This window comes from Pecten maximus, chromosome 7, assembly GCF_902652985.1.
Source record: "Pecten maximus chromosome 7, xPecMax1.1, whole genome shotgun sequence".
NCBI classification, from domain to species: domain Eukaryota; kingdom Metazoa; phylum Mollusca; class Bivalvia; order Pectinida; family Pectinidae; genus Pecten; species Pecten maximus.
The window spans coordinates 10244558-10268198 of record NC_047021.1 but is presented as its reverse complement, the minus strand read 5'-3'; the positions used below and the strand labels follow the sequence as shown (position 1 = coordinate 10268198).

The 23641-nt window shown below is 38.0% G+C and overlaps 1 protein-coding gene across 1 annotated transcript in view; it reads left to right on the top strand.

Annotated features, from left to right (window-relative positions):
• LOC117331565 (inhibitor of nuclear factor kappa-B kinase subunit epsilon-like) overlaps positions 1-22225 on the top strand; it is a 32258-nt gene extending 10033 nt beyond the window's left edge. The window contains 8 exon segments of the mRNA XM_033890354.1: positions 231-396; positions 5079-5194; positions 5402-5518; positions 5716-5814; positions 6066-6159; positions 9657-9736; positions 19254-19325; positions 20402-22225. Of these exon segments, the coding sequence (XP_033746245.1) occupies positions 231-396; positions 5079-5194; positions 5402-5518; positions 5716-5814; positions 6066-6159; positions 9657-9736; positions 19254-19325; positions 20402-20474 (817 nt within the window). The 3' untranslated portion in view covers positions 20475-22225.
• The last annotated feature ends 1416 nt before the right edge of the window (positions 22226-23641 follow it).

The following is a 23641-nucleotide window of genomic DNA, read 5'->3' as shown; positions in this document are numbered from 1 at the left end:
TCAGAACCATCGCTAGGCATGGTTAGTATACTTCACCAAACATTTCCTCAGAACCTCAGAACCATTACTAGGCATGGGTAAGTATACCTGCAAGTATACCTAAAAATTGTATGTTACGATAAATTAGTATCACTTTACATTATAAACTACATCATCTGACTTTAAAAGGATCTATATTGATGCGACTGGCACATTTCTTGTACAGACATTCCTGATTTTCTTCTTTTCAGTTCAATGTTTCACCAGAAGATACGTCAACATCGACGAGACTTTGATTTTATCTGGGAGAGATTTGACGATGTCTCCTGTTTTACTACAGATGAGATGAAAAAGCACGCGCATGGCTTTGCCTGTGTATCTAAAGATGGTGAGGTCATCGATGATAACTTTGACAGTGTGAGTACAATTCCCTCCAATTTAATAATACATTAATATGTAAATATAGTATATGACTTACACATGAAGTTAACATGATAATAACACTGGCTATACTATTAAGTGGAGTATACTGTACCTAAATAAACGGCACATCAATTCCTTCAATAAAATTAGTATGTTGATACAACAATTAACACATTTACACAGGCAGTTAAATCATTAAATGAATTTCACAAAGAGTGTGCACCACAACAAAAATTACCAAACTCCCCTCTCTATCCAACAAAATCAATATCATGCTAAACTACCATATAGGTAGGAGAGAGCAAAAACGCACATTGGAAACGTCCATTCCGGGTAGTTGCCAACAACAAAAAGACTAAAGACCTAGGTCTACCACACCACAAAGAATGAGCAATGTCCAATAAGAATGGACAGACTCTTACCTGTACAGCCAGTGAAATATACTGACCACTCAAACATAACGGACTTATGTAACATGTACAAAACAAAATTCGTGACTCAGAAGGTAAATTTGTGTGAGGCAGACAATTGAGCATTTTGATAGGTCTCTCCAATTCACCCATTGTCATAGTATAATAGAATAATAACATCATATCCATCTGAACTTTTTAGCTCACCTGGACCAAAGGTCCTTCAATACCTTCAAATCGCTACTTGTCATAAAGTTATGAATGGATTTGAACCTGATTTGGTCAGAAACATCCTTGGGGGAAGGGGAACAGATTTTGCATAAATGGTGACTCTGACCCCCAAGGGGCCTGAGGGGCGGGGCCCAATAGAGGAAATAGGGGTAATTCCTTTAAATCTCTACTAGTCATAAAGTTATGAATGGATTTGGACCCAATTTAGTCAGAAACATCTTTTGGGGAAGGGGAACAGATGTTGCAAAAATAGTGACTCTGACCCCCAAGGGGCCAAAGGGGCATGGCCAAATAGGGGAAATAGAGGTAATTCCTTTAAATCGCTACAAGTCATAAAGTTATGAATGGATTTGAACCTGATTTGGTCAGAAACATCCTTGGGGGAAGGGGAACAGATTTTGCATCAATGGTGACTCTGACCCCCAAGGGGCTTGAGGGGCGGGGCCCAAGAGGGGAAATTGAGGTAATTCCTTTAAATCGCTACTAGTCATAAAGTTATGAATGGATTTGGACCCAATTTAGTCAGAAACATCCTTGGGGGAAGGGGAACAGATTTTGCATAAATGGTGACTCTGACCCCAAAGGGGCCTGAGGGGCGGGGCCCAATAGAGGAAATAGGGGTAATTCCTTTAAATCTCTACTAGTCATAAAGTTATGAATGGATTTGGACCCAATTTAGTCAGAAACATCTTTTGGGGAAGGGGAACAGATGTTGCAAAAATAGTGACTCTGACCCCCAAGGGGCCAAAGGGGCATGGCCAAATAGGGGAAATAGAGGTAATTCCTTTAAATCGCTACAAGTCATAAAGTTATGAATGGATTTGAACCTGATTTGGTCAGAAACATCCTTGGGGGAAGGGGAACAGATTTTGCATCAATGGTGACTCTGACCCCCAAGGGGCTTGAGGGGCGGGGCCCAATAGGGGAAATTGAGGTAATTCCTTTAAATCGCTACTAGTCATAAAGTTATGAATGGATTTGGACCCAATTTAGTCAGAAACATCCTTGGGGGAAGGGGAACAGATTTTGCATAAATGGTGACTCTGACCCCCAAGGGGCCTGAGGGGCGGGGCCCAATAGAGGAAATAGGGGTAATTCCTTTAAATCTCTACTAGTCATAAAGTTATGAATGGATTTGGACCCAATTTAGTCAGAAACATCTTTTGGGGAAGGGGAACAGATGTTGCAAAAATAGTGACTCTGACCCCCAAGGGGCCAAAGGGGCATGGCCAAATAGGGGAAATAGAGGTAATTCCTTTAAATCGCTACAAGTCATAAAGTTATGAATGGATTTGAACCTGATTTGGTCAGAAACATCCTTGGGGGAAGGGGAACAGATTTTGCATAAATGGTGACTCTGGCCCCAAGGGGCCAAATGGGCAGGGCCCAATAGGGGAAATTGAGGTAATTCCTTTAAATCGCTACAAGTCATAAAGTTATGAATGGATTTGGACCCAATTTAGTCAGAAACATCCTTTGGGGAAGGGGAACAGATTTTGCATCAATGGTGACTCTGACCCCCAAGGGGCCTGAGGGGCGGGGCCCAATAGAGGAAATAGGGGTAATTCCTTTAAATCTCTACTAGTCATAAAGTTATGAATGGATTTGAACCCAATTTAGTCAGAAACATCTTTTGGGGAAGGGGAACAGATGTTGTAAAAATAGTGACTCTGACCCCCAAGGGGCCAAAGGGGCATGACCAAATAGGGGAAATAGAGGTAATTCCTTTAAATCGCTACAAGTCATAAAGCTATGAATGGATTTTAACCCAATTTAGTCAGAAACACCCTGGGGGAAGGGGAACAGATTTTGCATAAATGATGACTGACCCCCAAGGGGCCTGAGGGGCGGGCCCAATAGAGGAAATTGAGGTAATTCCTTTAAATCGCTACTAGTCATAAAGTTATGAATGGATTTGGACCCAATTTAGTCAGAAACATCCTTGGGGGAAGGGGAACAGATTTTGCATCAATGGTGACTCTGACCCCCAAGGGGCTTGAGGGGCGGGGCCCAATAGAGGAAATAGGGGTAATTCCTTTAAATCTCTACTAGTCATAAAGTTATGAATGGATTTGGACCCAATTTAGTCAGAAACATCTTTTGTGGAAGGGGAACAGATGTTGCAAAAATAGTGACTCTGACCCCCAAGGGGCCAAAGGGGCATGGCCAAATAGGGGAAATAGAGGTAATTCCTTTAAATCGCTACAAGTCATAAAGTTATGAATGGATTTGAACCTGATTTGGTCAGAAACATCCTTGGGGGAAGGGGAACAGATTTTGCATAAATGGTGACTCTGGCCCCAAGTGGCCAAAGGGGCAGGGCCCAATAGGGGAAATTGAGGTAATTCCTTTAAATCGCTACAAGTCATAAAGTTATGAATGGATTTGGACCCAATTTAGTCAGAAACATCCTTTGGGGAAGGGGAACAGATTTTGCATAAATGGTGACTCTGACCCCCAAGGGGCCAAAGGGGCATGACCAAATAGGGGAAATAGAGGTAATTCCTTTAAATCGCTACTAGTCATAAGTTATGAATGGATTTGAACCCAATTTAGTCAAAAACATCTTTTGGGGAAGGGGAACAGATCTTGCATTAATGATGACTTTGACCCCCAAAGGGGCCAAATGGGCAGGGCCCCATAGGGAAATAAAGGTAATTCATTTAAATCGCTACTAGTCATAAAGTGATGAATGCATGTTCTAAAAACAATTGTTGAGGTCTTGCAGACCCTTTAGAGAGTCTGGACTTCGTTATTTCTTTAAAGCAGTTGGGATCCCCACACTATAACTATATATAGCATTGTTTGAGATTGACAAATAAAACAAATTGAATATGAACATTATTTTGACATTGGGTCTTATCCAACCAGGTAAGCAATACAGCCCCATGGGCCTCTTGTTTATGATAAGACCAATGTTAAAAGATCTTTATATGAGCTTTGCCCGTGGACAAGTTGTTACACATGAGGTAATGGTGAAGGAGATACTAAATGAAGGAGGAATGGGCTAGAAGACAATAAAAAGAAAACAAATTAAGATGCAAGTTTATAACGAAATTACTGCAATAGGCTCTAAAGAAGTAATTAACTGCAGGGGACCATTGGATATAAAACAAATATAAGGCAGTATTAGACCAAGTGACACTAAAGACATATCGAGAATACACGAAAAGAAACTCTGGGAAATACTTGTATCTTATTACGGTTTCGTTATCATGTCGATATTCCGACATTCTTTGTTGTTTCTGTCGCACTTGTGACATTTGTCATGATGCAATGGCTTCATTAAAACAAGAAAAGACACGACGTGACGATATCACAACCATTGCACTGCTCATATATATTCTGGTCTGGGAGACTTGATTTAGGAAGTAACATACTGATTTTGGCAACATCAGTCGACATGGAGTAGGGAAAAAACATGAAGAAGACGCACCATGGCAGTCTGATTGAAACAATGAAGAGAAATCAAGCAGCATAACAAAGTATATACCCGCCATTATTAAGGAGGCTAAAGGCTATCCATTGTGGTCGACGTGGTGGAAAACATGTCAAGAAGTCACATCAACACATGACCAGACGGCAATATACAATTGAAATCTTAGTGGAGCAGCTGGACATCAACACACCAGATCAACATTGTGATGGAAATGGACGAAAAGCAACACAACCGGAAGCAAATACGCCGTTATAAGCAAATGGGAATGGCGGCCGGAGGACAGCAGATTCATCCTAGTTGAAGAACAGCAACATGGCAAGAAAGTACATGACTGTTGTAGATACAGCAATATAATTTCATATAGGCTAAGAGGGAGCACTAAACTGGGTGAAAAATTCTCACCGGGCGAACGTTTTCCTAGAGGTGCACGTAATGGCAGAATTAAATACGTAGGTTACGTAGCTATAATTTGTGACAATATCATGTTTCTCCTGGCGTGACTGTATGTACATGACTCCGTGTTTGATAAACGTATGTTGTGATGTTGTGTTTGATCTATACGTAATAACATAGATAAATATCTACCTCTCCTCCAGATACGCGAAAAGCTTCAGAAGTGCGGCAAGAGGCTGAAGAATGTCAGTGATGAGTACGAGGCTGCTAAGGAGGCATGGAGTATATCTGACAGTACCGTCCTACAGAACCAGCAATGGTCAGTATTCCGCTGCACAGTCCTCCCATAAACCTACCATCGCAAAAATGTATAAGCTATTGATTGAAACCAATAAAGTTAGGAAGATATGCGGAAATCAAACATCTGTGTTTACTATCTTTTTCATTAAAACCATTTAATATGATCTTATGTTAACCTTTCGATTGCGATCAGACATTGACATACCTTTCATCCCATTTCTATCAGGGAAGGGAAGGCTGACAGAGTTGTTGATCTGAGCAAGGCACGGCTCCAAAAGTTCAGAGAATACAGATGTAAGCACCGTCTGACGTACCATGAACAGAAAATGTTTGCTTTTGACAGGTACGACTGTTGTTTATTATGTACAGTCTTTATTTTCAGTAATGGAGATTATACTATTGGTAGAATAATTCATGATACTGATATTGTCAATAAAGCTGATACAGCAGATAAGACGTGGACATTTCTGTAATAGTAAATAATAGGACCAATGCTACATTATACAATGGTTGGCATACATATTTGCTTCTGCATTCTAGGAAGGCAATGGAGGATCTCCATAAGAAAGCTCTTCATGGCTTTGAGGATTGTCGGAAAAGTTTGGAAGAAACACATCTAAAGTTCATCGTATGGCACAGGTAGTTATTGTAAAAATCCTAGGAGAGTCGTTGTTGATTAAATATTCTATAAATTTAGACATCATCCATCCCATGATATATTTGTTTAAGTGTATTCATTGGTTTGAATTAAACTTACCGTTGTTTTGATTACAATTATGAAAATACTAAATCCCACGAAGTTAGAATAGCTGACTTTGTGAGTAAGCAGAGTATGCATTTCATTGATTTTTCACTGATGAGCGAATTTATATTATTCAACATTTTTGTAGACATTACACTGGATTTTCACAAAGTATCAAAGAGCTTGGAGGAAAACTAGAAGATCTGAGGTCATCCATTGGGGATCTTGTGAAAATTTTGCAGGTACGTTAATGCAATAGGTAGAAATCTAGTACCAGATATCAGTTTTAAGGAAACACTTTCTCGTAACTGTGTCTGTACCTGATTGGTTGTGATGTATACATGTTATAACCATTCAGATTATTAGCTTTTTAGGTCACCTGAGGCAAAGTCTCAAGTGACCTATTCTAATCCCCTTTTGTCCGTCGTCGTGCGTCGTGCGTCGTCCGTCCGTAAACAATTTGCCTTTTCGACTTCTTCTCCAAAACCCCTAAACGAAATTCCATGAAATTTGGCAGGAAGCTTCTATGGCTAAAGGTCAACCAAAATTGTAAATTATATGGTCCCCTACCCCCAGGGGCCTGAGGGGTGGGGCTAAAAAGGGTCAAATTGACTAAGACTTCAAAAATCTTCTTCTCTACTCTCAGATATGGTGGAATCAAACACTCTTCATAGATGGAAGGGTCTTAAGGTGCTTTACCAAAATTGTAAATTTCATGACCCAGGGGTCTCACGTTTGCCCCTGGGGAGGGGGTAAACTTTACTATAGTTTATATAGGGAAATCACATTTTTGACTTTTATTAGCTCACCTGGTCCGAAGGACCAAGGTGAGCTTATGCCATACCGTTGCGTCCATCGTCCGTCGTCCGTCCTCCGTCCGTCGTCCGTCCGTCCGTCAACAATTGACTTCTTCTTCATAACCACACATCAGAATTTGACCAAATTTGGTCAGAAGCATCTATATGGGTAGGGGACTCAGAATTGTACAAATGATGGGGCTGACCCCCTGGGGGCCTCTGGGGCGGGGCCAAAAGGGGTCATTTTTGCGCTATTGATATAAATGACTTCTTCTCTGAAACCAAGCAATGGCTATCACTCATATTTGCCTGGTAGCCTCACTATGGGGTGGGGATTCAAAATTGTACAAATGATGGGGCTGACTCCCCAGGGGCCTGAGGGGCGGGGCCAAATGTGGTCAATCTGGCTATATTGATATAAACGACTTCTTCTCTGAAACCAAGCAATGGCTATCGCTCATATTTACCTGGTAGCATCATTATGGGGTGGGGATTCAAAATTGTACAAATGATGGGGCTGACCCCCCAGGGGCCTGAGGGGTGGGGCCAAATGTGGTCAATTTGGCTATTTTGATATAAACGACTTCTTCTCTGAAACCGAGCAATGCCTGTCACTCATATTTGCCTGGTAGCATCACTATGGGGTTGGGATTTAAAATTGTACAAATGATGGGACTGACCCCCCCAGGGGCCTGAGGGGCGGGGCCAAATGTGGTCAATCGGGCTATATTCATATAATTGACTTCTTCTCTGGAACCAAACAATGGATATCTCTCATATTTTACTGGTAGCATCACCTTGGGGTAGGAATTTGAAATTGTTCAAATGACGGGGCTGACCCCCTGGGGTCTGAGGGGCGGGGCCAAAATGGGTCAGTTTTACAGAATTAATATAAACGACTTCTGCTCTGAAACTAAGCTATGGATATCACTCATATTTACCTGGTAGCATCCCTATGGAGTGGGGATTCAAAATTGTACAAATGGTGGGGCTGACCCCCAAGGGGTCTGAGCGGCGGGGCCAAAAGGGGTCAATTTGGCTCTCTTAATATAAACGACTTCTTCTCTGAAACCAAGCGATGGATATCGCTCATATTTGCCTAGTAGCATCACTATGGGGTGGGGATTAAAAATTGTACAAATGATGGAGCTGACCCCCCGGGGGCCTGAGTGGCGGGGCCAAATGTGGTCAATTGGGCTATATTGATATTAGCGACTTCTTCTCTGAAACCAAGCAATGGATATTGCTCATATTTGCCTGGTAGTATCACTATTGGGTGGGCATTCAAAATTGTACAAATGGTGAGGCTGACCCCCCGGGGGCCTGAGGGGCGGGGCCAAGAGGGGTCAATTTGGCTTAATTGATATGAACAACTTCTTCTCTGAAACTAAGCAAGATATATCGCTCATATTTGCCTGGTAGCATCCTTTTGGGTAGGGATTCAAAATTTTATAAGGGAAGGAACTGACCCCCACTCCCCCCGGGGTGCAGAAGGCGGGGTCAAAAGGGGTCAATTGGTTTAAACAACTTCTTTTCTGAAACTAAGCAATGGATATCACTTACATTTGTGTGGTAGCATCCCTATGGGGTTGTGCCAAAAGTTAATTTTATTTCATGGATTAATACATTTTTTGACATCAAATCCTCACGTACCCATATAAAATGCCTATGATATATTGACATAGCAATACCAGTGACAAATATACTTAATCATCATCTTGTTTCATATCTCATGAAATCCAGGTGAGCGATACAGGCCCTCTGGGCCTCTTGTTTGTTTTATTTCTTTTGGAATTCATTCTAATTTGGTAAATATTGTCAGCATGGGATGACAGTTTGATGGCATGCACATGTTGGCCCTGACTGACCCCCAGGGGCTGATGGGTGGGGGTAAAAAGGGTCAGATTGACTGAAATTTAAAAAATCTTCTTCTCAAGACCAAAATAAGGTGAAATCAAATACTTCTTATAGTTGGAAGGGCCTTAAGGCGCTTTACTAAAATTGTGAATTTCATGACCCTGGGATCTCAAGTTTGCCCCTGGGGAGGGGGTAAACTTTACTATAGTTTATATAGGGAAATCACATTTTTTATTATAATTTGTTTGAATTCTATTAGAATTCATTCTAACTTGGTTAACATTATCACCTTGTGAAGGCAGTTTGATGGTATACACATGTTGGCCCTGACTGACCCCCAGGGGCTAATGGGCAGGGCTAAAAAGGGTCAAATTGACTGAAGTTTAAAAAATCTTCTTCTCAAGACGGAAATAAGGTGGAATCAAATACTCTTTCTAGTTGGAAACATCTTAAAGTGCTTTACTAAAATTGTGAATTTCATGACCCTGGGGTCTCAAGTTTGCCCCTGGGGAGGGGGTAAACTTTACTGTAGTTTATATAGGGAAATCACATTTTTGACTATAATATGTTTGATTTCTATTGGAATTCATTCTAATTTGGTTAACATTATCAGCTTGGGATGGCAGTTCGAGGGTATGCACATGTTGGCCCTGACTGACTCGTAGGGGCTGATGGGCGGGGCTAAAAAGGGTCAAATTGACTGAAATTTCAAAAATCTTCTTTTCAGACTGAAATAAGATAGAATCAAATACTGTTTATAGATGAAAGGGTCTTAAGGTGCTTTACTAAAATTGTGAATTTCATGACCCTGGGGTCACACATTTACTCCCGGGGGATGGGGTAAATTTTACTATAGTTTATATAGGGAAATCACATTTTTGACTGATTTGTTTGGTTTCTATTGGAATTCATTCTAACTTGGTTAACATTTTCAGCATGGGATGAAAGTTTGATAATATGCACATGTTGGCCCTGACTGACCCCTAGGGGCTTATGGGCGGGGCCAAAAATGGTCAATTAAATTAACTGAATTATTTCAAATCTCAGGTGACCGTTAAGGCCCATGGGCCTCTTGTTTATTATAGGGCGTACCTGAAACACTACCCCCACCACAGAAACCTGCATCATTGATCAGAAAGTCCTTAGCACAGGACATGAAGTATGGGTGAGTAGGCGTCCGTGTAACTCTATCATCATTACAGCAGTTTCATATACATTTTTAGCGCTAAAACCATAGGTTTTAGCAGCTATTGTCAGCGCTTTTGAGAGGTGGGCACGCAACGCACTTTTTACCCCCCCGGTTGGTATTTTGTAAAATTACTTGACTACTGTGATATCTATATTGGCAAATTTGCACAAGTATGCAACACTGTAAGGTTTTTCATCATTCTGTTAACTTATTTTGCAATGAAAATATAATATAAAGATGAATTTTGAAAGAAAAGAAAACTAATGTTAGACTAAATAGCCTCTTATTTATAAAATGTCTTCACTTTAACTAACGTCCCGGTTAGCTCAGTAGGTTGAGGTGGTGCGTTCCACCGTGGCGGCCGGGGTTCAATTCCCGGCAGCAGCATTTTTTTTTTTTTTTTTTTGTATATATATTTATAATAATTATATCTATCTATATTTCAAGAAAAGATATATATTCGCATGCGTGTTTATAGTTGTTTTAATTCATATTTGCTCAGAATGTAAATGGCCTTTTAACACAAACAAACAGTAAGGCTTAGCTGTAGTACAGTAGGCTAAAGATAGATTTAGTACTATCTTTTCGTAGCTCATTTGCAAATATAATTTTATAATAATTTCAATATCTTAAATCAGTGCATGGACGCAGAAAATAATTTGAGCCGCTCGTAAATTTGACGCTTAAAATTTTGACTAACACTAGTGCTGCATGAAAGTTCTTTTGTGTTGTCCTATATTTCAATTTTCAATTTCTTTATTGACTGTAGGCCATACGGCCCATAAGTACATATTATAAACAAAACAATACATGATAATGGCATAGAACAGCAATGCTACAGTACAAATACAAAGTGGAGTACGGATTAAAGATGTAAAGATCGGATTTTGTTTGCTTCAAATATAAATTTGCCTAAGCGACTTAATTCTTTGATATTTTGTACACTTAATAACTGTATCAATTTGAACATTGAAGGCTTTTGCCAATAGTATTTCTTAATGAGGCGCCTTCTTAAATTGGTATACTTATTACATATTAATACAAAATGGTATTCATCTTCTATCTCAGTCGTTGATTTACAAATTAAACAGTGTCTCAAAATTCGATCAATATTGTTAAAGCGGCCAGTTTCGATTGCTAAGGAATGCGCAGACATGCGTAGTTTTGATAAACATATTCTGAATTTCATAGGTATATACTTAGTTAAATAAAACTGAATAGAAAAATTATCCACAATATGTTTATATAAAACACATTTCGAGGACTTTTCTAATGCATCTCTCAAATACTGTTGGGCTTGGTCAAAAATTCTTTGTCGTATACAAGGTAAAATAGTTTCAGAGTTATTTGGTGATTGACAGAACCATATTTCGCCGAAACCTAAAGAGCATAATAACTCCTTTACACCGTGTACCCAATTAAAAGATAACCAGTGTTTTTACTTAATAAAAAATCATATGCAGTATTCAAAATACAGTTTTTTGTGTCGAGTAGTTTGAACCAATATTTAATAATTCTATATCTGCGTGTATATTCTAAGGGCAAACGACCAAGTTCCCAGTAAACTGTTACATTATTTGTTGATTTTTTAACCTTAAGTAATTTCTTACAAAAAAGAACATGTACATTTTCAATATCTGGTCCTTTGGTCGAGCCCCACACTTCACATGCATAAAACAGAATACTACTTACATAAGTATCAAACAAACTCAACATGGTTTTACAATTTAAACTCATATTTGAACATTTAGAAAATAAAGCAAACATGGCTTTACGTCCTTGGTCCGCCAATTTTTTTTGTAAATTCGTGAATTTATTGTTGTATCTAAGGTTTACACCAAGGTAAGAAAATTCGTCAACACTATCAAGTTTTTTCCCGTGGTAAGTCCACGATTCATTATTTCGAATTTTACCGCCTTTACGGAAAACCACAACTTTTGTTTTTTCACTATTCACAGTTAATTTCCATTGTGAGCAATAATCGTCCAGGTTATCTAGTAGGTTCTGTAGACCTTCGACAGATTCCGAAAACAGGACTAAATCATCAGCATATAACATAAGAAATAAACTTAACTCTTCAAAATCATATTTGCTGTTGCATTTAGAGATGAAAAAAGACTCAAAATCATTAACGTACATAGAGAAAAGTATTGGCGACAAAATTTCGCCTTGTAATAAACCGATATTGTTTTCAAAAAATTCAGATAAGTATCCTTTGAATTTTACACAGGATTTAACATTACTATAAATTGATTTAATAACATGTAAAAGCTTGCCTCTGACTCCTAATTTTGACAGTTTATACCACAGGTTTATTCTGTCTACACTATCAAACGCTTTACGAAAATCAACAAAACAACAATACAAGCGTTTATTTTCACTAAAAGTTTTTGTTATAATTGAATGTAGAGCAAAAATCGCATCTACCGTACTGAGACCACTGCGAAATCCAAACTGAGCATCCGTGATAACATCATATGATTCAGACCACTTCAGAAGTCTCGTATTTAAAATAGACGTGAACAATTTACCAAGACAACTCAACAGGCTAATGCCTCTAAAATTATTAGGGTTTGTTTTTACACCTTTTTTATAGACCGGAGTTATAATAGCGACGGACCAGTCAGTAGGGAAGCATCCGGAGTCCAAAATTTTATTAAATAATGTACATAAGGCAGGCAGTAATAAATTTTTACCAACTAAAAAACATTCATTCAAAATTCCATCAACTCCATGTGATTTTCCCCGATTCAAATTACGAATAGCTTTATCAATTTCATCCATAGTAATAGGGCAGTCTAATTCTTCAAACAATGGCACAGAGCTTTCATTTGGATCGTTTACAAAAATATTCGCAGAACAAGTTTCATCTCTTGCCTCAGCAGCCAGATCTTTAAAATGATTATACAAAACACTCATACTCATTTCGGGACCGGATGCTTTAGAAGTTGAAAATTTCTTGAAGAACTGTTTCGGACTAAATTTCCTCATGTATTCCAACATGTCCCTTTCAAATCTAATATAGTTTTTCTTTTTAATGACTTCGGTCGATTTATACAACCTTTTTTTATCAATAAGATTTTTGTGATTTTCTGTAGATTTACATTTGTTAAATATATTCAAAGCGTTTTTGTAACTATAAAATAAACGTTTTAAGTCAGAGTCAAACCAAGGTTTGTCCTCGCTGATGTGTGCGCCTCTAGACATATTTGTCTTGTCACGCCTCATTGCACCCTCGGTATTTCGGTTCGAATTAACACGGGCGATAAAAGGATTCATAGCACAGTTTAACTCCTTAGTAAAGCGGTCAACACATGTATCGATATATTGCTGTGTTACCTCACCGGTCAGTGTAACGGACGCGTTAATGTTTTCGATATTATTTGCTAAAGTATTCAAAAAGAGTTCGCTATGGTCGTCATTCCAGTTAAAAGTTGTCATCTCGGTACACATGTGCGCGTCCGCGTGCGGAGTACTGTGCTCATCCAATGAGAATCGAGTAAACATTTGCAAATGCAGACTCACCAAAGTGTAGGTTAGCTATGGTCAGTGACACTAATTGACCCCAAGGGGTTAATTACAAGAGTCAGCCAACCGTGAAACACTCCGACTGTCGCCAAAGTTGGTCACAGGTGAATTCTCCAATTAACAACTTTACCTGAATTGAAATTATATTATTTACAACCTAGATATATTTGCTAAGAAACAGTATATTTCAATTGACTTAAGAATATTGGGACCGAACTGCAGCCATTCTCTCACAAAAATCGGCAAAATCTGTCTCTCTCTCTCTCTCTTTTTTTTTATTTATTTTTCAAACGAAACTTATAAACATGAATTTTTATAAAAAGAAAAGAAGAAAAAAGACAGAAACGTATATCTACTTATACATATACATATTGTGACTGTAATAACTGTATGTTTAAAATGTTCTGAGTATAAAAGAAACACAGATATATTAAATAAATTCTTGTAAAAACTCTGTCGTCTATCTTCACCGGAAATCGTTTTAATATTGGTCCGAAATTTACTTTATATATTTAGATTGAAATGTAACAACTTTTTAATGACATCTGCACCGTGTAAATTTTGAATTTTTATAGCCGTCTAACATTTGATGGTCTTATTCTAATTATTGTATTAATTGTACAAGTACATATGTTTTAATGCAAAAGAAGTGTAACTAGATCTAGCTCAGTAGAGTTTTCTAATCCGATACAAAACGACAAATTATACTGTATCATTAAACCTTCCAAGATGATTTACATCTTGTTAAAGTTATTATAAAGACAGTCTTATGAAACTCTGGGTATATCTCGCAGGTGAAAAATGAAGGTCTAATAGGTTAACAACCCCCACCACCACCACCTCCCCCTCCCCTCCTCTCCTCACCCCTGCTGGTACAGGTGTGACACTCTTTGATTACCTGGACAGTTCAGGTATAGCCTCAGGAAATCTTTCAATACACTGGCCGGTTATAGAGATACACAGATATGTCAACTTATAAATCTTCCCATGTGTGAGAAATTTATCTTCATATATGGTAGAAATTACTTCCATAACTGTGAATGTATAATTGAAATATGTTGAAAGTCGTATTGCCCAGTAAATCTTTATAATAAATATTTCATACAGAAATTGAATCTGAGTAGTCAATCATATATAGTTCATAATCTTACTTATCAAGGTAAAGTAATAATACAAACTGGTAATTGCGTTGCCTTTGTATAATTTATATAAAATACCACAAAAGACTGCAAATCACCATTCTACTGTGCCACGCACTCACTATTTCTTGCATATTATGTAATATGTATAACCATGGATAATATATTAAATCATTATCTTTTATTCTTATTTTATATTATACAAGTTCATGTGGAATTTGCATAATGAGGATGTTGGAATTATAAAACGTGTAAAAAAGTTATGGTGTAACATATGTATATCAAAAAAAGATGTTCTTAAAATTTAGATGATTTCAATGCAGCAACCTTTGTGTTGATTATTGAAAAAAATATACAGTTTATTCAAGTGTCTTTAATATTTCAATTTATGTCTTAATAATTATGCTATTTAAACAACATATAGAACTATTGAATTAATATTCAACTCAGACGGGAATCGGGCTGTGAATCATTAAAGATTGAAAAATAAACCCCTAAAATTTTACATAAGATACAGTTGTGCAATGTAGAACATATACTTGAGTCCATTCTCTGAAATTAATATCAATTATGACCCCATTTTTAGCCCACCATCTGATTTTTAGCCCACCATCTCATATGTAGGTTGCCCTTGGTCCCTAGTTACAATGTATGCATATTTCATTTTGGGACCAGTCAGAAAACAACATGGCCGACAGGCAGTCATCTTGGATTTTGACAATTGAAGTTTATTATCGCTATTTCTCAGAAAGTACTAAAGGGATCTTTCTGAAGTTTCATATGTAGGTTGTTGCCCTTGGACCCTAGTAACAATGTATGCATATTTCATGTTGGGGCCAATCGGAAAACAACATGACCGACAGCCATCTTAGATTTTGACAATTGAAGTTTGTTATCGCTATTTCTCAGAGAGTACAGAAGGGATCCTCCTGAAATTTCATATGTAGGTTCCTCTTAGTCCCTCGTATTGCATTTTGGGACCAATCTGAAAACAGCATGGCCGACAGACAGCCATTATCGCTAAATCTCAAATTTCATATATAGGTTCCCTTTGTCCTGACCGTAGGCCGGTGGTTTTTTCTCCAGGTACTCTGGCTTTCCTCAACCTCCTAAACATGGCACACCCTTGCTGTTTATAGGACGAGGAAGAGAAAATATAGAGAATATCAATCTGACATGGAATCTATAAAGATCATTCAATGGTGGACGCCAAGATCCCTCTTGGATCTCTTGTTTTTCTTCGTTTCGGCAAATACCTCAAATACACCAAACACCGTTGCCAGTTCCCGGTACTCTTCCTAATAACTCCGTCCCCATTTTTTTGCAATTTCGTGGCATTGACATAGAAAACAGATATAACTATTATGGGGGCATCGACCAAGCCATATATATGTGATCTTGGGTTGCCATTAATACATGTGTGCAAGTAGAATTTTAGGTTGTTTGGGAGTATGTGTAGTCCGAGAGATTTCCATCAACCTTAGTAACATGTTGACATGCCTTAACAGCTCGGCCATATTCGATTGCCACTTTTGCAATTGGTGGATTTGTGGCCCGTTTATTGATAAGATATACCACCTACCCTTTCCATGCATTGACTGAATCAGAATATGGCGAGTTTCCTTAAAAATTGTAGAGTCCGACCAAATTCTTCATTCTTTAAGATTTAATTAATCTGATAGCGTTGAGAGTCGGAATAGTCTTTTCACTAAATCTTTTCAATACAACGACCAGGGTAAAACGCTTCAAAATGTTGCAGTGTCCGTCTGACATTCATTTTTACCTTGACACTGCTTCACACATTTGACTTGTGCGTTCATGTAATAGAAGTCAACAACGTGTGTTGGAATAAGTTAACATCAACCATATTCAATGAAACAACTGTGTTAACACTTTCAAACGGCTTTTGGCTAACTGAAATGAATACAATGGACATGTGAGTTTGGTCAGGTCCAAACGTGTTATCTGTGAAATTACGATAATGAACCAATTGAAGAACTGAATACCGACTTGCTCAAAAATAAGGGAAATCCTGTTTGTGATACAATTCCAACAGAAAAAAAAGTGTAAAATATTGTCAACTGATAAAATTGCACAAGAGTTTTAGCGCTACAGTACTTACAGTACTTTGATTTTTTATATAAGCTGTAAATTACATTCAATCATGTTGCATTGTATTTTTAGAACATGTATTTTTTGTTAAAGTATGAATATGTTACAATATATATCAATATATCGGTTCCATTGTTGGATTTTTAGCTCACCTGGTCCAAAGGACCAAGGTGAGCTTATGCCATACTGTGGCGTCCGTCGTCCGTCCGTCCGTCCGTCCGTCAACAATTGACTTTTTAGGTCACCTGAGACAAAGTCTCAAGTGACCTATTCTAATCCCCTTTTGTCCGTCGTCGTGCGTCGTGCGTCGTGCGTCGTCCGTCGTGCGTCCGTAAACAATTTACATTTTCGACTTCTTCTCCAAAACCCACCAACCAAATTCTATGAAATTTGGCAGGAAGCTTCTATGGCTAAAGGTCAACCAAAATTGTAAATTATATGGTCCCAACCCCCCAGGGGCCTGAGGGGCGGGGCCAAAAAGGGTCAAATTGACTAAAACTTCAAAAATCTTCTTCTCTACTCTCAGATATGCTGGAATCAAACACTCTTCATAGATGGAAGGGTCTTAAGGTGCTTTACCAAAATTGTAAATTTCATGACCCAGGGGTTTCACGTTTGCCCCTGGGGAGGGGCTAAACTTTACTATAGTTTATATAGAGAAATCACATTGTTGACTTTAATTTATTTTATTTCTATAGGAATTCATTCTAATTTTGTAAACATTGTCAGCATGGGATGACAGTTTGATTGCATGCACATGTTGGCCCTGACTGACCCCCAGGGGCTGATGGGCGGGGCTAAAAAGTGCCAAATTGACTGAAATTTCAAAAATCTTCTTCTCTACTCTCAGATATGCTGGAATCAAACACTCTTCATAGATGGAAGGGTCTTAAGGTGCTTTACCAAAATTGTAAATTTCATGACCCAGGGGTTTCACGTTTGCCCCTGGGGAGGGGCTTAACTTTACTATAGTTTATATAGGGAAATAACATCTTTGACTTTTATTTGTTTTATTTCTTTTGGAATTCATTCTAATTTTGTAAAAATTGTCAGCAAGGGATGACAGTTTGATGGCATGTACATGTTGGCCCTGACTGACCCCCGGGGCTGATGGACGGGGCTAAAAAGGGTCAAATTGACTGAAATTTCAAAAATCTTCTCAAGACTGAAATAAGGTGGAATCAAATACTCTTTATAGTTTGATGGGTCTTATGGTGCTTTTGATAATATGCATATGTTGGCCCTGACTGACCCCTATGAGCTGATGAGGGGGGGAGGGGGGGGGGGGGGGGGGGGCAAAAAGGGTCAATTAAATAAACTGAAATATTTCAAATCTCAGGTGACCGTTAAGGCCCATGGGCCTCTTGTTTGACTTCTTCTTCAAAACCGCTGATCGGAATTTCACCAAATTTGGTCAGAAGTATCCCTATGGGTAGGGGACTCAAAATTGTACAAATGATGGGGCTGACCCCCGGGGGGGCCTCTGGGGCGGGGCCAAAAGGGGTCAATTTAGCTATATTGTTATAAACGACTTCTTCTCTGAAACCGAGCAATGGATATCGCTCATATTTGCTTGGTAGCATCACTATGGGTTGGGGATTCAAAATTGTACAAGTGATTGGGCTGACCCCCCAGGGGCCTGAGGGGTGGGGCCAAATGTCAATTGAGCTATATTGATATAAACGACTTCTTCTCTGAAACGGAACAATGGATATTGTTCATATTTGTCTGGTAGCATCACTATTGAGTGGGGACTCAAAATTGTACAAATGATGGGATTGACCCCCAGGGGCCTGAGGGGCGGGGCCAAATGTGGGCAATTTGGCTCTATTGATATAAACGACTTCTTCTCTGAAACCGAGCGATGGATATCGCTCATATTTGCCTGGTAGCATAAGTATGGATTGGGGACTCAAAATTGTACAAATGGTGGGGCTGACTCCCTGGGGGCTGAGGGGTGGGGCCAAACAGGGTCAATTTGGCTCAATTGATATAAACAACTTCTCTGAAACTAAGCAATGGATATCGCTTATATTTGCCTTGTAGACCCTACTTGGGGTAGGAATTCAAAATGGTCAGGGGCTAACCCCCTGGGGGTCTTAGGGGCGGGGCCAAAGAGGGCTAGTTTGGCTAAATTGTTATAAACAACTTTTCCTCTGAAACTAAGCAATGGATATCTCTCATATTTGACTGGTAGCATCCCCTTTGGGTAGGGATTCAAAATTGTACAAATGGTGGGGCTGAGGGGCGGGCCAGAAGGGGTCAATTTGCCTTAATTGATATAAACAACTTCTCTGAAACTAAGTAATGGATATCGCTCATATTTGCCTGGTAGCATCCCCTTGGGGTTGAGATTCAAAATTGTACAATTGGTGCGGCTGACCCCCCGGGGGGCTGAGGGGCGGGGCCAAAAGGGATCAATTTGGCTAAATTGACATTTTTAGAATTACAATAAAACCAATGTTCATGTACCCATGTAAAATGCTTATGATATATTGACATAGCAATACCAGTGACACATATACTTAAGCATAGTTCTTGTTTCATATCTCATGAAACCAGGTGAGCGATACAGGCCCTCTAGGCCTCTTGTTAAAAGTTGTCTTTTGGATCCCTCTGACCCCTTTATGTTTTTTATTTTCATCGTGGATATTATACAATACACATAAGGATTTGTGGCTAAGAGTTTTAGAACGATTACTTAATTGTTTTAGAGTGGATGGTTTTGGGAAAGAATTGACGGAGAACCAGTCTCTGGTAGAAGAGACTCGTGTACAGATAGAAAGGTAAGTCAGCTATAATGTCCTTACGTATGGCTACTTTCTTATATACTGTACATATAATTTTTTGGTATTTTTTAAACATTTTATAAAGTAAGCTCTATATAAACGTGTACAAGTAAGCTATATTATATGTATACATTATGTATATACGATGGTATGAATATAAAGGTAAGTGCATTATACATGTATAAAGAAAATTTTATATACATGTATAAAGTTGCGCTTTATATAGATGTGTAAAAGGAAGCTCTTAATGCGTGTAAGAAAAATAATTTCTATATACATGTATAAAATCCCGCGCTTGATACATGTATAAATGTAAGCTCTTTATACATGCATCAAGTGTTATTGTAGTAGAATGATTTATCAATAACCAAAATCCATAATGAAATGAAATCGATTTATGACACGACCTTCATATGCAACGTCTGCAAATTGGCCCAAAGCTATTTCCGTGTAGCACACTGTATGTAGTGCATACATAACCTTATGTAAACTTGATTAAACTGGCAATACTTCACAATTTTAATGTGTTAACTTTGCCACTGGCAATAGGTAATATCCATCTTTCACTTAGTACGTAAATTGATTTCAGAGATAGGTTATTAAGACTGTTATTTACTAATATATATATATATATATATATACAGTTTATGTTATAAAGCTCTATACTTGTGTGTGAGCTTAAATAGTAGTATAAAACGTGTCGGAATAACGGCGCAATAGTGAGTGTGTCATACAATTGAAGGAGGTAGGAATCACTACAGGCTTAAATGTCCGGCATAATTTACCTCAAATTTTATCAATTTACCTGTTTTACCTTTAGGGATGTTGTATATTCTGAACATAAAGTACTTTAATAATGATTAAACTATTATTTTAAGGAGCATACTGCATATTATCAAGAGAAAAATGTATACCTACGCTATATTTCGAAAGTGTATAAATTAATTTCATAGATAAAGATAGTATGATTATGTTATAAAAGTAGGGCGAAAAACTTAAATTATTCAACTAACCGTACTATTGTATGTTCTCCTAAATCCTGGCCTTTCTTCCAATCTTAAATATGTTTTCAGTATGTCGGAACTCCTGAAGGACATGAATGACGATCTACCAGCGGTCATCGACCCTGACATGGCAAACACATGATTTACGTTCGAAAAACGATCTATAAATATTTGATTTACTGTTAGATGTCTACCTATATGACGTTGACTACGACGGAGGCGTCAGGAGATCTTTGTCGGAGGAGCAATATGGCAGAAAATCCGTTTGTCATCGACTGTAATTAAACTACTGTTCTTCAGAACAATGATCTTTTCTGGATTTGACATGACGTATTAGAGCTCTACCGGTTTACATATCAATTAACGAGTGTTTATACCTCATCATTAACCAAGCAACACTTATCTTAGCCCATGCTAGCGCTGTGTGCCAATACTTTCTGTCAAATTTATTCTTTAGAAGTTTTAATAAATGCCATCGGTAGTAAAATTGTGGAGGAGGAATTGGTTCATATGAATTACGTATTCAAGTACTATTGCATACATGTTTTTGAATGAAAATTGGCTTGTGAGCTGTTATTGATATCAGAGACCTACACTGTATATTAATTTAGTATATAGGTCTCTGTTAATATTAACTCCGTCGTTCTATCTGTGGAGTCTCTTAGTGGAGTGAATTGTTGGTCGATTTACTGGACCAATACGTTGTGTTAACTAAATTGATGTCGTCGCCGTCGCGATAATTTGCGTACATGTAGTTGGGATATTGGGACGTTTTTTTGCGGTTAGTATTTAAACCGTCGTCAAAGAATGTGCCATGGGGATTTCCGTTTGAGACAAACTCCCCTCTGATTCAAAATATTATATCCGAAAATGAATATGAAGGTCGCATTGTCTCTTATATAAAGTATTTTCATACATTGAAGTAAACACTATTATTTATGATTCAGCTTGTTTTAACAGACGATTTTGCTTAAGAAGAAATCTTTTGGGTAAGCATTTTATTTTAGATATCTGTGGTATCAAATTTCTATGGGACTGTTAAGAATCCTCCAAACCACCTATCGCTACCTAGATATCAAAAATTGAAATGTGAAAACGCTAAGGTTTAAATTGTGTCATAAAATATCTAATTTGCAATATATAGGTCTTAGAACCAATATCCATGCCAAGTTTCATTGGTATTAGGTTAGTGTTTTCTTAGAAAAATATCATAAATGTAGCAACTGAAAAATATATAGTACATGTAATCATAAGAGGAAGAAGAAAGTACGAGTAAACAATAAATCCGCCACTTCGCTTTGATGATTTAATAAATGGCTAAAGAAAAAATTGTATGAAAGGTTTTATCTTATGTTTACGTACATTTTGTATTGGTGTTAACCAGGACGTTAGCTGGATGATTTGGAGAGACATCTGTGAAAGATAACCGATATAGACGTACTGGTCACTTCAGAAAACTTCCTCCACAGTTTTATATTGATATGTAACTCGGAAATATTAAAATAATAAACCAATGATAACATTAATATAAGCTTAATGAATATATTTATGCAGAAATATAACATGTATCGTAATCATGAATATCAGTTTCCACATGTTGATGTTATATCGAAGCGCTTATGCTCAACACTCTGGGACAATATTGATGATAGGCGCTTAGCAATTTGAATGAACAAACGCCAGGGATGCTTGTAAATACTAGTAGAAGCTCTTTGCCTTCTTTGTTATCTTTGATAACCATTGTGATATTTTGTTTCCTAACAGAACCGCTCTAGTTGATATTTATAGTTAAACATTCCTATTGTCTCTACTGGGACCATATGATTAGTGTCCAATATGATTTTGTAATGTGATGTTTTACATGATAAATAAATAACTAAGTTAATGATGCTGTTTTACGGACTTTTGTTTGACATTGGCACCATGGCTCAACTTTCATGTTACGAAGGAACCTATGAAAACAATTTATATTCGTTTGAACGTTTTGCCATATCTAGGGCATGAGTAATGGCTGAAGGTTTCGTGATATTTTGAGTTTTGATACAATAACATCCCAGTCGTAACAAAACATGATTAACATGCGACGATTTAGTAGATCACCGGGCGCATAGTATTAAGGGGGGCTGGGAATAGAAATAAAGATCAAAGTAATCAATGACATCCACCCATTTGATTATACATCGTCAACAGTATGTCTCAAAATGTAATGGTGGATGAGGATACCCGGTGTTTTTAAAACAAGCATCATTAGAATATTGACACTGTTTCGTATCGGCTTATGCATGACTACAAATTACTTTTGTAAGGCGTTAAAACAAAGACCAATTTGTTTACTTATTGAACAACGGAATCGTTTAAGAAATGATTTTCCCATTATTTATTTATTCATTCATTTATTTGCTTTCATTTTTGTTCATTTTTAATTACGCGGAAACATAATAGATACTGAAGACCACATAAATGGACGTTATTAATTGGTAATATTGCCTTCAACAACACGTCCCCGTAACCGTCTAGATGTCACTATCGGGGGTATATTCCATCTGTTGTGTGAACAGTTGATATCTGGAACCACTACTAATGGGATATTAGAGGCGTGAACAATGACATCAATTAAATTGTGGATCTATCATCTTACTTCAATGTAATGACGGTTATATACCTCATGGCTGTCGATACGCATGCTTGCATACGTTACAGGCTTGTTTTATATCCAATTTATCCATACTGATATTGTCATATTGTTGGTGCTGGTGCTCTGGCGAACTACAACTGGTCTCTGTTACACTTCAGAAATCAGACACAGTAAAATGGGCTTGGTGGAACATATTCATCCCTACCTGGTGGAGGTGGATTATCGGGATCCCTTCAACAAACTCTTATTTATTGGATTATCCATTGTTTTCCTCGGAATCCTATACATACTCTCTGCTTTCATCTTCTGGCATGTATCGGAGACTTATCGAGGCCTTACTCAGAAGAAAAAGGTTTATTGGAACATGTCTATAGTTCGTGCGATCTTCGGATTCCATTGTACTGTTTTTGGAGCTTGGGCGATTTTCTGTGACAATGAACTCCTGGAGAACCCGGGGATTTCTACCAACCCTACCAGCTTCTATGCAATTTTAACAGGCACGGGGTTTTTCTTCTTTGAATGTGGATCTTTGATAGTATCTGGCATGTACAAGAACATAACAATTATGCTAAGTGTTCACCACTGGTATTCTTTGTTCGGATTTTGTCTAATGGCGGCCTGTGACGTTGGGCATTTTTTTGGCCTAATCTTCCTCCTTCTAGAGATGAGTGCAC